General features: G+C 39.5%; 1 protein-coding gene across 1 annotated transcript in view; it reads left to right on the forward strand.

Moving 5' to 3' along the window:
- ABCA4 (ATP binding cassette subfamily A member 4) overlaps nucleotides 1-15,147 on the forward strand; it is a gene marked incomplete at its 5' end in the record, with an annotated part of 69,132 nt that extends 53,985 nt beyond the window's left edge. The window contains 17 exons of the mRNA XM_082053325.1: nucleotides 165-270; nucleotides 387-461; nucleotides 936-1,105; nucleotides 2,094-2,271; nucleotides 3,692-3,807; nucleotides 5,516-5,663; nucleotides 7,111-7,234; nucleotides 7,976-8,105; nucleotides 8,950-9,070; nucleotides 9,900-9,962; nucleotides 10,074-10,180; nucleotides 11,147-11,288; nucleotides 11,854-11,988; nucleotides 13,437-13,540; nucleotides 13,628-13,720; nucleotides 14,062-14,311; nucleotides 14,959-15,147. Coding sequence (XP_081909451.1) covers nucleotides 165-270; nucleotides 387-461; nucleotides 936-1,105; nucleotides 2,094-2,271; nucleotides 3,692-3,807; nucleotides 5,516-5,663; nucleotides 7,111-7,234; nucleotides 7,976-8,105; nucleotides 8,950-9,070; nucleotides 9,900-9,962; nucleotides 10,074-10,180; nucleotides 11,147-11,288; nucleotides 11,854-11,988; nucleotides 13,437-13,540; nucleotides 13,628-13,720; nucleotides 14,062-14,311; nucleotides 14,959-15,081 — 2,185 coding nt within the window. The 3' untranslated portion in view covers nucleotides 15,082-15,147. The remainder of the gene's footprint in view (nucleotides 1-164; nucleotides 271-386; nucleotides 462-935; nucleotides 1,106-2,093; nucleotides 2,272-3,691; nucleotides 3,808-5,515; nucleotides 5,664-7,110; nucleotides 7,235-7,975; nucleotides 8,106-8,949; nucleotides 9,071-9,899; nucleotides 9,963-10,073; nucleotides 10,181-11,146; nucleotides 11,289-11,853; nucleotides 11,989-13,436; nucleotides 13,541-13,627; nucleotides 13,721-14,061; nucleotides 14,312-14,958) is intronic.
- Between the last annotated feature and the right edge of the window lie 861 nt (nucleotides 15,148-16,008).

Consider the following 16,008-nt stretch of genomic DNA (forward strand, 5'->3'; position numbering starts at 1 on the left):
GACCTAATACAACATGTTAGAAAAAGTGTGGACTTTGTTATACATTAATTGTATGATGTATAGAAGTAAAACCTACACATTAAGTGTATTTTTAGTACTTCCATCAATGTACAGAGTTTGGGGTCTGTGGTACAAGTGACTGATGATATTGTTCTCTTTGTTAGATACGGAGGCATTTCTATAGGAGGAAGGCTCCCGGTCCTTCATGTTTCTGGAGATCAAGTTGTCAATTTTTTAAGTGATCTTGGCCGAATGATGAATGTGACAGGAGTAAGCAAGAATTTTATGGGTTTTTTTTGTCTCTTTACTAAAGAATTGTTACAAAGCTGAAAACCTGCAGCACTGTATTTCACAGAGACAGCTGACCTTTAGCCTTTTTCTTTTAGGGGCAAAGTTCACTGGCTGCTGCTAAAGAAATGTCTAATTTCCTCAAATACATGGAAACTGAAGATAATATTAAGGTATTTGCTGAAAGTAGTCTCCTAACTCTCTGTTTTCCTTGACATAGACTTCAAATTGTGAGAATATTGCTAGTGGCAATCTCAGATGCAAGAAGAGCTGAAATACTCTACTTATTACTAGTAATATGGGATACAGCATTAATGCAAAATTATTTCTAATGTGAGATTTTTTTTTTAACCATGTTCTTTAGTACTTCATGCTGTCCTAAATACTTTCAAGTAGGACACATTCTGCTAAATTTTAAAATGTGCTTCTATAAAATCCCTTGGCTGTGGTTGTCCAACCCTTTTAAAAGCACAGTATGTGAGCTCCTCCTGCTGGACTGTGGCTAGGAGCTATGAATTCCTGGTGCTGGATTCTTCCCTGCTGACGATGCCCACCAAAGTAGATAAAAGGCAGCCAAATTTTCTCCTGCAGCTCAGGGTTATTAGTGAAGGCTTTTTAAACGAATCTGTGCTTTCTGACTCTTTTAGGTGTGGTTTAACAATAAAGGCTGGCATGCTATGGTTAGTTTCCTTAATGTAGCAAATACTGCAATCCTTAGAGCTAACCTGCGGACTGGCCAAGCCCCTGAGGAATATGGGATCACTGCTATCAACCATCCTCTGAACCTCACCAAGGAGCAACTCTCTGAAGTCACTGTGTAAGTCTGCCTGTGCTCTCCTGCTGGCTCTTACACCTTCCTCTCCTGGCAGCTTACCACCTCTGGTGTACTCACACGCTGAAGAGAAATTGTTCAATTGACAAAACTTGGAGGCCTTTCCCCAAAGTTGTGTTCTAGTCAAGAATTAGATATACAATGTATTATTTTCTGTCTCATTATATTCCTGTAGGAGTTCATTCCCATCCCATGTAGGAGCTATGACCATTGGTAATACATGATTACATGTTTCTGTTGATTCCCAAGCATAAAGATTCTGAAGACTTTGTTCATGCTCCAAAGCCAATAGATCTGATTATGAAATAGCAGAGATAATAATCAAAAAAGGAATCAGAAATTGTCCTTAATTGACTGCAGGCAGGCAGTAGTCAACAGCCTCCATCTAGGTGCCAAGGATAGCACGCAGGTAGATTTTTTTTCAATGGCATGTAGTAGGCTTTGTGTATTCCAGAATCTAAAAGCCATAATTTATTGGAAAAGACACACCTAAGAAGACATTAATTCCCACTCATCTCTTCATTAAGTTCAGAATTCAGTGGCACTGGAAACTTCGGCCTTAGCACAGAGGCAAGATCTGTGCCTCATCTCACTGTCTGCAACTTGCCTCTTTGAGTCCCTCTTTTCCCAGCTCCAAGAGCACTTTGACTGTTCTGCCTTAATGTCCAGTTTGAGACACACCTTACAGGAAAGGCTGTCAGACTGAGATATATAAAGGAGTTGAACTGTTCCAGAGAATGAAGGCAAGTAGAAATCAGGGAATAGCGTCACCAACATCCATATTTATTAGCTACAGTCCCAAACACAACTTGGGAAAATACACTAGCACATTTTGAAATTGGAAGTCTTCTATTTTCAAAATAACCTTGCTACTTCTAGATATTAATATTCCCTGCAGATTCCCCAAATGCTAATATAGCGTTATGTTGCATCCATTCCTTTGCTCACAGTCCCTTCTTGTGCTCTCTTTCAGGCTTACCACTTCCGTGGATGCAGTTGTTGCCATCTGTGTGATTTTTGCCATGTCCTTTATACCGGCTAGTTTTGTTTTATACCTGATTCAAGAACGTGTAACAAAAGCCAAGCATCTACAGTTTGTCAGTGGTGTGAGCCCTGCGATCTACTGGCTAACTAACTTCATGTGGGACATAGTGAGTAACTGCTGACCTGATTTGAGAGCCTGAAATTATTCCTGGGTTTGCATGAACTGGGGACTAACCTGTGCATTGAACGATGGTGTTTCTGAGCATTGCAAAGCATTAGTTTCTTTAAGAGTTTCTCACAGAGCATGCTAAGGATCTGACCTCCTAACTAGTTAGAGATGTAGAAATCAAGTCAGGTGCACAGCTCATTATTCAACTAATGAAGCTGAAATTGTTACAATCTTAGGGTTTCCAGTACTTACAACTCTATGTATAATAAAGTAAAACTTACTATAGCAGGGAAAAGCCCAGTTGCCTGATGCTAGTCACTCTGGCTCTCTAGAAGAGTGATAACATGTTTTGAGATTTTCAAGAAATGTAAATGGGAGATTCACAGGCTGCTGGAACCATAGCTGGAGGCCAGATGAAATATTCTAGGATGTCTAAAATAACATAGATGTATTTGTTTAGGTCACTGAATCATGTTCACTGTGTTATTTCAATAGGATTTAGACCACAGGCCCAGGCTTGCTTAGGCAGGTCTCAGCTACTCCTCAGGCCACGTTGTCACAAAGGAGCAAATTTTTTGCGTGGTTGAGGCACAGCAAGGGGCTTGTTTTCAAGCCATGCCTTCCCAACAAAGAGAGTGGCCAAGGGCTTGTGCAATAAGAAAAGCATGAACATGGAACTGGAAAAAAAAAAAAGACCAAAACTCTTTGGGCTTCAGATGGTGAAGGTAAAGATGAAGGCTCTTTCAGGTGAAGGTAAAACAAAACATTAATTTACCAAATGAGGGAAAAGAATCAGGTCTCTTAATTCCTGTCCCCTGCTTGTTACAGCAGCCTCCCAGCAGCTACCGTGACAGGAATTCTGCTTGACCATGGCCCTTGACAGCGTGATGCAAAGGTGGTAGTTAATGTTAGCAGTTCTGTGAAACTACACCTTCCATTCCGCATGGGGAGCTCCGCACATTGCAGTAGACTAGGTCTACTAATACTCAACAGAGAAATTAAGAAAAGTGGTGGTCAAGCATACTCACCTTAGCCTTCTCCCAGGAATGTGGCTCAAGTAACTAGCTTTTTCCTTCCCACACAGCCTTTGCATCACCAGAAACTGCACCTCCCTTGCCTGCCCATGGCCTCTTTCTGTGGGAAGCCTGCCAGCAGGACCATGAAGTAATTGCCTCCCAAACCATAATCAAAGAAACAATATATCTTGTATTTCTGATGAACAATCTTATAAAAGATGTCTCAGAAAAATGTCACATGCTGCAAGGACCCATTGATCCAAAAGCTTGAGCGTGACTAATCTAGCTCATAAGTTCCAGGGTTCCTCAATACAAAATCATTTGGAATAATGTGTAGGATCTGGTTATGTTTGCAGACCTTCTCAGGTCTCACACACTCATCTTCACCCTGTGATGTGGCAGGTGAATTATACACTGAGTGCTGGAATGGTTGTGGTTATATTCGCTGGATTCAACAAGAAAGCCTACACTTCTCCGACTAATCTCCCTGTGCTTGTTGCCTTGCTACTTCTGTATGGGTAAGTATTCAAGGTTGTTCCTGCATGTGGGGCCCTGTATTTCACATGGGAATTATTTAATGTTATTGAGCTCAGTGCTTAGTGAAATCCAGCTTTAAAGAATAGAACTGAGTGGGTACAATACAGGGTAGAACTGGATTCTGTCCCTGCTCCAGGATATTTACACTCTCTGGTCACATGCTGTAAAGGAGACTTTTTTGTCACTGACTTGCATTTTGAAGTGTTATATGTGATCCTTAGAGGAAAATATATTTGTTTGGTTTGCTGCTTTCTGATAGGTACATTGTGTAGGGTTTTAGTGGTTGTTCATTCACCTTGTTAATAACCAATACTAAAATATCATCATTTAACCCAAGAGCAGAAAGTACTGATCTTCAATGCTTTTTTGACTTCAAATGAGCATTTGTGTTGGCAAAATAGCATTTTACAGGGCTGATTGAAATTCTCTTTCTTACATTTAATTAGTGATCATACATTTTTACCTATAAAATCATATTCCTGATAGCCCTTCAACTGATGTAGTCTATGCAAAATGGTTCACCAGTTCTATTTCTAGAGTTAAAAAAAAGAAATTAAGCTTTTCACATCCTCCTATGTATATCACAAATTAAGCCTAAGAAGGAACAATTCTTGTCTCGGCAGACTACCTTTAATTTTCTGAAGTCTTCATGTTCTTTGAATGAAAATCCTGAGAAAATGCAAAGCATTATCATCATTTAATCTCTGTAAAATACCCGATGTTAAAAATGTGATCAGAATGTTTATTTGTTTAATTTTTCATTATTATCTTTTTAAAGTGCAATAGTGGTATCTTTAATGAGTTTTACATGGCTCTGTGGAGGGTTTGTTTTTTTAAAAAAATACACTAATTCATGTCTGTGTGGATGGACATTTAAAATGTCTTTGCATATTTCAAAGCATCTACCAAGATGAAATTTTCAGAAAAAATACAATCACATGGCAGTCACTTCAATATAAATTTCATAATTTGCTATTTAAAATAAAAAACAGAAAGAAAGGTAAAATCATAGAACCATCTATTTAGCCCTTGTGCCCAGCTGCAGTTACAATGGGAAACTCAGGATGATTCTTTCTGACCTCAGGTGTATTGTCCTGTTAAGCAATTCAAGTTGTCATTACTAAATTCTTCCTAGTCGGACTGACAGTTGCTAAGCATTGTAAGTTTATTCCAGAGGAATAATCCTCTTGTGCTGCTGAATGTGCTTTTGCTGTGTCCCAGAAAAAGCAATAGCAGAGGAAGCTCCAAATCAGGAGTAAAATACACAATGGTAGAGGAGCTGGAAAATAATATCAAAATTTATAGTTTCTGATTTCTTTGGACAGTTCCAAAGGCTGAGGAGTATCTAGCAAAGTAGTATATCATGTTTGCTTTATCTTGTTCCTCCCTCCTGGTGTAAAATCCAGTGAGATGTGCAAGGATACCTTGGGTGATAATAACCTTGCTAGCATTAAGTTTTCTCAGTTTAGCTGTTTCTATTGTCCTGCATTTTAATGGCAAAAAAGTCTAAGTAAAAAAGCTTTTTAGCTGGTAACCAGGAAAAGAATATTGCAGTGGTATCTCTGGTTGGTTACACCATTTCATTACACTTGGGAGGAAAAGAAGGCTCAACTTTGTGTTTTCGTTAGGTCAACTGACATGAGAATACTGAGAAGCTGTCATCATAGTTTTTTTCTCTTTTGCGTGCAGATGGGCAGTAATTCCCATGATGTACCCTGCTGCCTCTTTCTTCAATGTTCCTAGTACTGCTTATGTTGCATTATCTTGTATTAATCTCTTTGTGGGGATCAACAGCAGCGCCATTACTTTCATCCTAGAGTTATTTGAAAATAACCCGGTAAGTAACATTTTTGTTGACACATGGTTTTGAAGAGCTGTGCAAAAGGTGTCCAAACATAACCATCTCTAACAGTATCTGTCTTTCTCTACCTTGCCATTTTCCATGGCAGTAAATGAGTGGGGAACTTAGTGGGTAACCGCAGGGACAGGTGAGCAGAATAACCCAGAGAAGTGACTCAGGGCAATTGATATCTTGGGCTACACACACAAGGAATGACATTGAGTGTTCTTCATCCCTATAAGCAAGCTTCTGTACACTTTCACAGTTGGGGAGGAGGGAACATGGCACTTTGTGCTTGCTTCTGCAGCTTGTATTGTACAGGAAGAGGTAGATGGTAGAAAATCAGAGTCACCGCTAAGTAAGGAAAGACATTCCTGTTAGTCATTGCATTAGAGAAGATGTTCTGCTCATAGTAGAATTTGAGAATTTCCCAAAAATGGTTTAAAACCTCCAAGAAGGTGATAAAAAGGGCAAGAACAGACAGAATACAGCGAGTGCTGAAATTAGTTCTTAGAAAGGCTAAGAGATCAGTTTATAAAACCCTGTTGGCTTGTATGCACTACTACTACCACCTCTACAGTTGTTGAAACTCTGACCACTGAGATTAACACCCTTTCTACAGCTGACAGCAATCCAATTAACTATCATTACAGATAGTGCATTTTCAAACACTATGTGCTGATCAAGCATTGTTGTTTGCTGGGGAGGAGAAACAGATCTTGGTTTACTTCATGGTTTCAAGGGCCAGTTTTACAACACTTTTCATTTTTTGGTGTTCCTGCATTCTCAGCCAAGCTTATTGATAGCACAGGGTTCAGTCTAGCTCTGTTCAGTCTGTGGAACAGCAGGCCAGTATTGTTTTCTGTGAGAATATGCCTCTGTCGTAGACACTGTGTATTCAAGGGAAAATTACCCTTCTCTGGGTTCAGTGTCGGTGCAACTGGGCTGCTGCTGGCACTTACACTGTTCTGGGTATCTCCACATTGCACCAGAGTCTACTGTGTAGTTGTGCCCAGATGCTGGTACTTTTCAATATTGTGGCAGTCCTGATTATGGAAATATTTCAGCTATAAATAAAGATGTTATGACAGAAAAATAACACTTTCTTGTTGCTCACAGTTACTGTTTATAATAGCTGACACCAGAATTGCATATTACCTCTGCTACATAGAGAAATACTTCGTTACAAAGATTAATTTTTCTCCACATTGACAGTTTTTCACAAGCACCTTATCTGGTGCAATATATGCCAGCATTTGGCTGTGCTGTGTCGTAGGTTGCAGATGCTCTGAGTGTAACTTGATAAATACTCTGTTTCCTCTGTTGTAAGAACACAGAACATCCAGTTTCTCTGACATGACAAAGAAATTTTCACTCATGTTGCTGTGTTTTCTTAAAGAAGTCTGGTTTCAACTGCTTATTATGTTGTTTCTGTTTCTTATAGTCTTTGCTGAAGTTTAATAAAACATTGAAAAATGTGTTGATTGTCTTCCCACATTTTTGCCTGGGCCGTGGACTAATTGACTTGGCCATGAACCAAGCTGTCACTGAAGTATTTGCCAGGTTTGGTAAGTAAGAGGCAATAAGCAACAAGTTATATCAGCATCACATGTCCTGACCGTGGATGAGATGGTCGGAGGTGTTCTCTTGGAAAATAAATGGCTGTTTCTGAACTTCTACCCTTTTACATCTTCAGATGGATAAGGAGTATGAAAGTTCAACCTCTCAGAAGGAATTGCAGCTACTGATACAGCTGCCAGAACTGTACAGCCCAACCAGTAATCTGTATTGGAAATGAACCCATTTGTTCAGTGCCAGACTCTGATGTCTTTTTATGATTTGTTCTGAAGTCCTTAGATCATCACAGGAGGATATATTATTTCATTTCATTCAAATACTTCAGCAGGCCTCGTGTTAATGCTTCAAGTGGCTGCTGTTATTCAAGTGTATCTTCTTGGGATATGTTTATCTTTAATATCAGACAACTTCTTATTAAAAGACTAGTAATGTAGCAGAACTCATCTGTTTTTATTCAGAAAATTTGTCTTCCTCATAATCCATGCAAATTTCATGTTATGGTGTTCAAATAAGTGCATATTCAGAGAGCTGTTCTCATGCAGCAGCTGAGAATGGAGTGTATTTTCTTAGGAATCTTTATAAGACACTATCAAATTGAGACATTGCCTGGTCATAATCAAATAAAGTACAGATTTTTGTCCTAAACCATTATGATTATGCCTTCTGTTCTGGTGAGCAGTGCTTTGTTTCAGCAGTGTTTCACCTTGCTTTCTGGTGTTCTTTCTCCAAAGGTGAGGAACATGTTTCCAATCCTTTTCAGTGGGACTTTGTTGGAAAGAACCTGGTTGCCATGGCTGTTCAAGGGGTTGCATTCTTCATTCTGAATCTCCTTATGCAGCACCGTTTGTTCTCCACAAGGTGGTACGTCTGAAAGCTTTTATTAATGTTCCTTTTTCAACAGGGTGAGTGTCTTTGTTATTCTCTATGTCCTTCTTTTTTCTTTTTCTCTGAATTTTTCAGCCTTTTTTTCATTTACTTACCTGATTTCATCTTAATTTGTTGATATCCTGTTTCAATAAAGCATTATCTTAACAGGATTTAAGAATGTATTATTAAATACATTAATTTTCTTGAATTAAGACTATTTTTTTTTTAGATTAAGACACTGTAATAGTGAGATTATAAAATGACTTGGAAAGTGTGTAGTGGCATGAGATACTGGACTGACATTCCAAGACAGGAATTCTAGTCCATTGCAGAGGACAGTGGCAGCCTTGACACTGTGCAAGCTTCCCCTCTCTGCTTCACAAATGTGCCTCTGTCTCAATGAAAGCAGCTGTCTTCCAGGTGTGAGTGGGTTTGAGATTGCCAATGAGAGTACTAATTGTTATATTTATAAAAATATTGTTTTACAGGGAGGTCTACTCAAAAAAATCTGGAGAAGAACTGTAATTAGCTACTGAAGAGCAGCCAAATAGTGAAAGCTGTTGCTGAGGGAAGATTATGTTATATCAGTGACTAGCAAGGCATGCTCTTTTGAGCAAGCCATTTCCACTGGTTTTAGTATTTAGAGATTAACTTTCAGAGATCAGGGATTCTTCTAACAGCAGGAATGCTCCGGCCAATGTGACATTGTGAAGTTTCAATCCCACTGCTTCCAACAGTCACATTTTTGGCAATTGATTAGCCATTCTTTCACACTGATATTCTAACAGCACCCAGTGCAACTCTTTGTTTCTACAATCAGTGTCTTGGATTTTTCCAGGTTTGCTGAGACTGCCATGTCACCTATTATGGATGAAGACGAGGATGTTGCAGAAGAAAGAAAAAGGATTATTAGTGGAGGGAACAAAACAAATATCTTAGAAATACAAGAACTGACCAAGGTAATATTTTGAGAAGAATTAAAAAAATTAGTGTAGTGTAAATGTATTATTTCAGAATGCATTTCAGCTGTGGATTCAGATGGTGGTGCTTTCAAAATCAACTTTGTGCCTCAGAAGGAAACAAACATTTTGGAAGTCAAGGCTTGACATATTATTTGGCTTATTTCCTTTGATTAGAAGTCAAACCACAGAAAAGTCCCACAAGGACAGTGTAATCCTCCCTACTTAAGGTTTTTCTTTTACCTCACATGATCTGACATGACTGTCATCTATTGAGTGTCCATTTCTACTACTAGTTTTTCTTCTACAATGTTGTTTTTTTCCATAGGTGAGTTTCAATCTCAAGTTAACCGTTTTGTTGCTTTCACATCGAGGGCTGTAGTTATAGCTAATTTATCTTCTTTCCAGACATTGAAGACATCTGAGCTATGCTATCAGAACGTACAAAGACTACACATATTGCTGGGATCTCATGAATAGGGAACTTGGAGTATCATTCTTCAGACTATGTTGCTGTATTGTTCTACTTTGTTCTAATATGTCAAAGATACTTTGCCCCAGCAAAGCATCAGGTCTGTCCCTTGGTGCTAAAGATATGAAGTAAAAGGCTGCATGCAGAAAAAATGGCATTTTTAGGGGTCATTACAAATTTATTTAATGTAACTAAATGTGTGACTTCATGGAGTATTTACTCTTTCTTTTTAACTTATTTACTCCTGTCTTTGTTCTAAATTTGCCTCATTCCAACAGCATTAAATTAAAAAAATCAGAAGACTTTCTTTGCTGTAGATGTCCTGAAATAGGATTTTTTTTTTTTCTGTCAATTTAGATTTATGCAGGTAGGCACAAGCCTGCAGTGGACAGACTCTGTGTTGGCATCCGTCCCGGAGAGGTAGGTTGTTCAGTAAGACTAGATTACATTCCATGGATTTGTTCAGATTTCATGCCCCTGCTGATTTGCAAGTTGGAAATACTAAAGAATGTGATACATTTTGTAATTTAGTGCTTTGGTCTTTTGGGAGTGAATGGTGCTGGCAAAACAACAACATTCAAAATGCTGACTGGAGATACTGATGTGACATCTGGAGATGCTGTAGTGGCTGGTAGTAGGTAAGTATCTTAAAAGAAGCTTGTCACAGTCAATTTACTGGGGTAGAACTGCCCAGATCATAGTCTAAATGACCCAGCAGCTCTTCTACAGTTTTATGGCACTGAGACCACAGCTAACACACACTGACGCTTTATACTTTTAACACTCTGTTGTAAAATCTGTGGGTGAGTTACAGTAATGCTAATAGTGGGACAAGGCAATTGGATCTCATGGCAAGAGCTTGCAAACATAAGATAACCAGGCAAACAGGGTACTTTGAGCTTTGGGACTTTTCTATGGTTGTTTCTAGCATCTTTGTTTACACAGAGATGGTATAATGTCAGAAGTTAATACAGCACGATTCTGGTATTCACTTAGCTTAGTTCCAGGTGGCATGTTATTGTGTGTTAGGTGTAGTTGGAATTTGATTCTTTGTCCATTGATGTGACTTGAACAATAGCTATTTTGTTGCCAGGCATAGTCCTGGGCAACCTGCTTGAGGTGACCCTGCTCAAGCAGGGTTGATGATCTCCAGAAGCCCCTTCTAACCTCAACTATTCTGTGATTCTGTACTTCTGCTATTACCACCAACAAACTGTTAGCCTTGTGTCTTACCTATCTGCTCCCAGTGACCACACTCTTGAGAGGAAATGAACTGGATTTTTTTCTCCTAGAAGTAGACATTTGTAAAAAATACTATCTGAGTGGCTGTTCAAAGAACTTCTTGTTAAGCTAGCCTGTACTTAAACAGGAAAATGGGTGAGAGGTAATGGGCTTACACTCTTAACCAGGACTGAGCTGACTTAGAAGATAGTATATTCCTCGCTATTCTGTACAGACAGCTATTTTAGTAAGATTTTCTGTCAAGAAGTCATTCACCTCTTACGAGAGCTGTTGCCCCAAAAGATAAATACTTTATTCAAATTGTCTCTACCTCCCTTAAGGTTAGTGTTGTATATCTAAGATTCTTTTATTTGTTTCTCCAGTATATTGACCCACATTTCTAATGTACATCAAAACATGGGATACTGCCCTCAGTTTGACGCCATTGATGACCTGCTCACAGGACGAGAACACCTCCACTTATATGCACGCCTGCGGGGGATTCCAGCAGAGGAGATCAAGAGGGTAAAGCATTCCTGGTTTTGGCTTATACCTAGTTAAAGTGAATATTTGTGATGATTAACCGGGTTCATAACAAGCCAAGGGCCAGAATTTCCAAAGTGGGTTTGCCATTCTGTGTGTTGAAGTCCTGGGAGTGGTTCCTGTCATTCAAACCATTAAGTACAAGACTGCACTATCAAATCGCATTAATAGTACTCGCAAAACTGTGATGCCAACTGTGGAAGACTAAAGATGCAATTGCTGTAACTCAGAACTGCACTGGCTGCTGTTTTGTTCTTGTCTTTAAAGCTGTTTATGTATAAGAAAGAAAACATGAAGATTCCAGAAGAAAATAATTTAAATTATTGCACAGATAGGAAGTCTACAGTTGACACTGGTTTGTGGCTTTCCCTCAAGTGGTTATAATTCCTCTCATCATCATAAATATTTCTGACTCCCCTGTTCCATTTCTAAAATGAATGTGCTTAAAACCCAGGGGATTGCTGTGCCTCTGCCAGAAGAGGGATGTATCAGCAGTCCTGTCTGTTATGCATTAGCTGCTGTATGAAAAATAAGGTCTTTCTCATAGGTTGCTGAATGGGGCATCCAGAAGCTGGGACTTCCTATGTATGCAGACCACCTGGCTGGTACCTACAGTGGTGGCAACAAGCGCAAGCTCTCCACTGCCATTGCACTGATAGGCTGCCCACCACTTGTCTTGCTAGTAAGTGTCATGGTAACGCAGCTCTGTGATAGTTCAGTAGAGCATCTCATAAAACTACATGCTAAAGAGGTACCAGGATGTTTATGACAGTCCTTGCAAGCTCCTTTCTACCCTCAACTTACATCAATGTAATTTTGAGTTCTTTAATTTCAGGTATAGACAGGGATGCATAATTATTTTTCAGTGGATCCCAAGCAATTATGAAAGAAATGTCTTCAACGAAGAATGGTTTGAGATAAAATCTATAATCCAGGCATCTGAATTTAAATCCATGTTTGGTTTCAATCTGCCTTTTCTTGTCAGATTATAACCACTCATGTAAAATATGATCTTCTGACATACACCTTGTTGCTTTACTCAGCAGAACAGAAGAAGGTAGCTACCCTTTTGCAGCCTCTAATATCTTTGGAATAAATTATATAAATTTAGACTAAAGTATACAAATGCTGAAATGTAGTTCTCATCAAATAACATAAGTTATCAGATAATTACATAGCTCAAAGGAAATTCTAAATGCAATTACTACATTCTTTGTTTAGATTATACTGTACCACTCTAATATTTTTGGGCTAAAAAGAAAGATTTTAATAGCATGGCTCCTTATGCCATTTAATATGCCTTTGCATGTATTCTTCCTCTATGTAATAAACAGCCAGATGAAATGTTTTCTCATAATTTCTTCAGACAAAATGTTGAAGAATTTTTTTTTTTTTCGCCAAGATTTTAAAAAATTGTTTGTTACTAACTCAGTTAACTGATTTATGCAGGACCACATCCTTAGTTGGTGTAAATCAGGGTGACTTCACTAGCTGCTTGGGTTGAAAAATGTGTTCTGTGTGTTTATGTATTATAAGAAGGTTACCTGAGGAGAACTCACTCGCCTCAACAAGAGTTGTTGACCCAGAAAAGGAAGATTTTATTTGAAATGTCCATCTCTGTCTTAAAACTAGTATTATAGGTATAAGATTATTTTCTTTTTTCGCCTGCATATTGGTCTATGTCTCAAATATCCATCAAAGCATGGGAGCCAAACTTGACACAATTTGATGTAGCTGCTGATGCGTGAGCCTCTTTCCATTTATTACTATTTTGGGTCCTAAATGTTTTTGCAACAAGGTATCACTACTCCTTGCATTTTTGATATTTAAGACCCTAGACTGGGTACTGCCTTGGTCATAATGGTCACTGCATTCCCTTCCCTGTAGCTTCCCTGTAGCATTATATTCTCACCTGCAATTTCTTGTTTCCTCAGTGCTTTGTGCCAAGAAGGACATTCTTTCCTGTTTTCTCATATAATTCTTAAAGTGCATGTGCTTGCTCAAGGCACAGATTTCAGTAGGGAAGCACCTATATGCTCAGGCCCAAACACACAATGACTTGATTCTAAATAGATTTTATCTTTCTTATCTGCTTCTCTGGCTCTAATTGTTTTAACGGTTCCCTTACAGGATGAACCGACTACTGGAATGGACCCTCAGTCCCGGCGCCTCCTGTGGGACTGTATTGTCAGTGTGCTCAGAGATGGGCGAGCTGTGATTCTAACCTCACACAGGTAAAAAGAGTTAGAATTCAGAATCCCAGAGAGGCTGGAGTCCATCCGCTGGCTTTTATCTCAAATATTTGTTCTGTGTTTTGAAAGTATGGAAGAATGTGAAGCCCTTTGTACCCGTTTAGCCATCATGGTAAAAGGTACCTTCAAATGCCTGGGCACAATTCAGCAGCTAAAATACAAGTAAGTAGAATACTTTTATGGTGTTTTTAATGGGAAAACGTAGTGTGTGTGGCATGTACCGTTCTTAATGCAGCAATCCAATCTGAAGAGCTGTTTTTTAAACAGACCCCTTTCTGTGTGCAACTCTGTGGTATCCTAGACAATTTGAGCAGATCTCATTTCAACATCGTTATGCTACATGCCACTTCTGCAGGGCAAACACAGGGCTTCCTACATAGCTAGATCTTATGCATTATCTTTCAGATATGGTTAATGTTTTCATAGCTGCTGAAAATCAGTCTTCTTCCCAAATAATAAAACCATCTCTTCATCCAATTCCCAAATCTACATGTGCTTCCCAGGTTCGGAGATGGCTACATTGTCACCCTGAAAATCAAAGCTCCGAAGCCTGGAATGCCTCCAGATCCTACTCCTGCTGAGCAGTTCATACGCATGAACTTCCCAGGGAGTTTACAGAGAGAAAAACACTACAACATGCTGCAGTATCAGATTTGCGCCTCCTCTCTGGCTAAGATTTTTCGGTTAATAATCTCCAATAAGGAAAACTTGCATATTGAAGAATATTCTGTGTCTCAAACAACTTTAGATCAGGTGAGTAAAAGATAAAGCATCCATGAGAGAGACTGTCTGATGAGAATTAGGCAATGCAATGGGGATGTATCCAAACTACCGAAGAATCAAAATGTTCAGCGTAGAGAATTATCTTGCACCTCTTTCTCAGACAATATTCCCAGACCCCTCATCAAAGAGCAACTAGACACACAAAACCTGGAAAGTCCACTGGGGCTCTTGGCAACACCTACTTGCTAGAAGGTATTAGCCCCATCTGCCTGCTTTCCGAAGTAGCAAAGCTGTCTTTGATGGGGATGCTGGAGAGACACTCCTGTCTGCCATACTGCTTCTTACTAAAGTATTTGGTCTCCTCTTTCCCATCACAAACAAATTCAACTTACGTTGTGCAAGCCATGCAAACCTTGGTGAACCCATCTTGCCTAAGAAAAAATATAATTTTAGTTGCAAGTGCATCCAAAAGAAGGAAGTTGCAAGGAATTTTATCAAAATAAAGAAGTGATTAATGACCTCTGCTGATACACAGTGTCTTAGTTCAGTTCATGTCTATGGATTCCCCTTTCTACCTCTTCCCTGCAAAGAGAACAAGACTATGTGAATTTACAGAGACATTCCGCTAACTCATCTCAGTTGATGGGATGGTGACATTTTCTGCTTTCCTCACACAGGTTTTTGTGAATTTTGCTAAACAGCAGATGGAGGATGAGGAAATTCCTTTGCATCCCCGTGCAGCTGGCGCCAGCCGAGAAGGAAAGGTGTCCCCTGCTTTGCAACAGCAGGCAGTTGCGTAGGCTGTTCCTACAGTCACCAGCGCTTAGACTGTGCACAATGCAAAGATGTGCCATATCAGAGCAGTACAAGGGTAAAACAAAGTTTCCCATGCTCAGTATTATGCTGGCTTTTTTGGGTCTTTCTGAGCACTGTGCTCATGACAGCAACAGCCCTAGCAACAGACAACTTCTGCTGCTCTACCAGAAACACTACATGCTGCAAGTGTCAAAGGATGGGCAGGTCCTTGCTATGGAACAAAATCTTCCTCTAATATAAAGTTCATTAGAAGATACAAGTTGAAAATTCTTATTCCACCTTGTTGACATGTAAAGAGCATTAAAGACATTTTCTCTGTCTGGCCCTTTCAGGCTGGCTGATTTTTCTTGTTCAACTCTTTAGTCAGCTGCTACCAGTCAGCAAACAGGTCCCAAGGCAGGAAGCATCGCCCAGCTGAGAAGTGGATTCCTGCTGTCCCCAGTGCACAGGACTACCAAGGTCAGAATATCAGCGCTGGCTGATGGGGGCAGTGCTGGGAGCCTACTTCCCTGTCTCACCAGGCTGCCAGTGAAAACAGACGCTTGTCTCAGCAAGCATGGGATGAATTAATTCAGATCTCAGACCCAGGCAAGAAATTTCCTATTAAAAAAAAAAAAAAAAATCTTAATGAAAATTATCTCATACTCATCTTTGAGTTTCTCAAACAGAAGCAGAACAGAATGTCAAAATGGAGATTAAAAGGAGAGTCTGTCCGAGAGTTTTGTTTCCTCGTGGAGGCCTGGAAAGCCATCTTTGTTACTAAACAGGATCAAATTTTTCCTCTTTCCTGTGACTCCACCTTTAGTGGGTGGAAAGGGTATGTGCTCTCTCTGTGCTTAGAAGGAAAATTTCAACCTGCTTGTATTCCACACTGCACTCAGTGGGAAATCATTTGACATTTAGCTCTTTTC

Source organism: Streptopelia decaocto (genome assembly GCF_964273445.1).
Source record: "Streptopelia decaocto genome assembly, chromosome: 5".
NCBI classification, from domain to species: Eukaryota; Metazoa; Chordata; class Aves; order Columbiformes; family Columbidae; genus Streptopelia; species Streptopelia decaocto.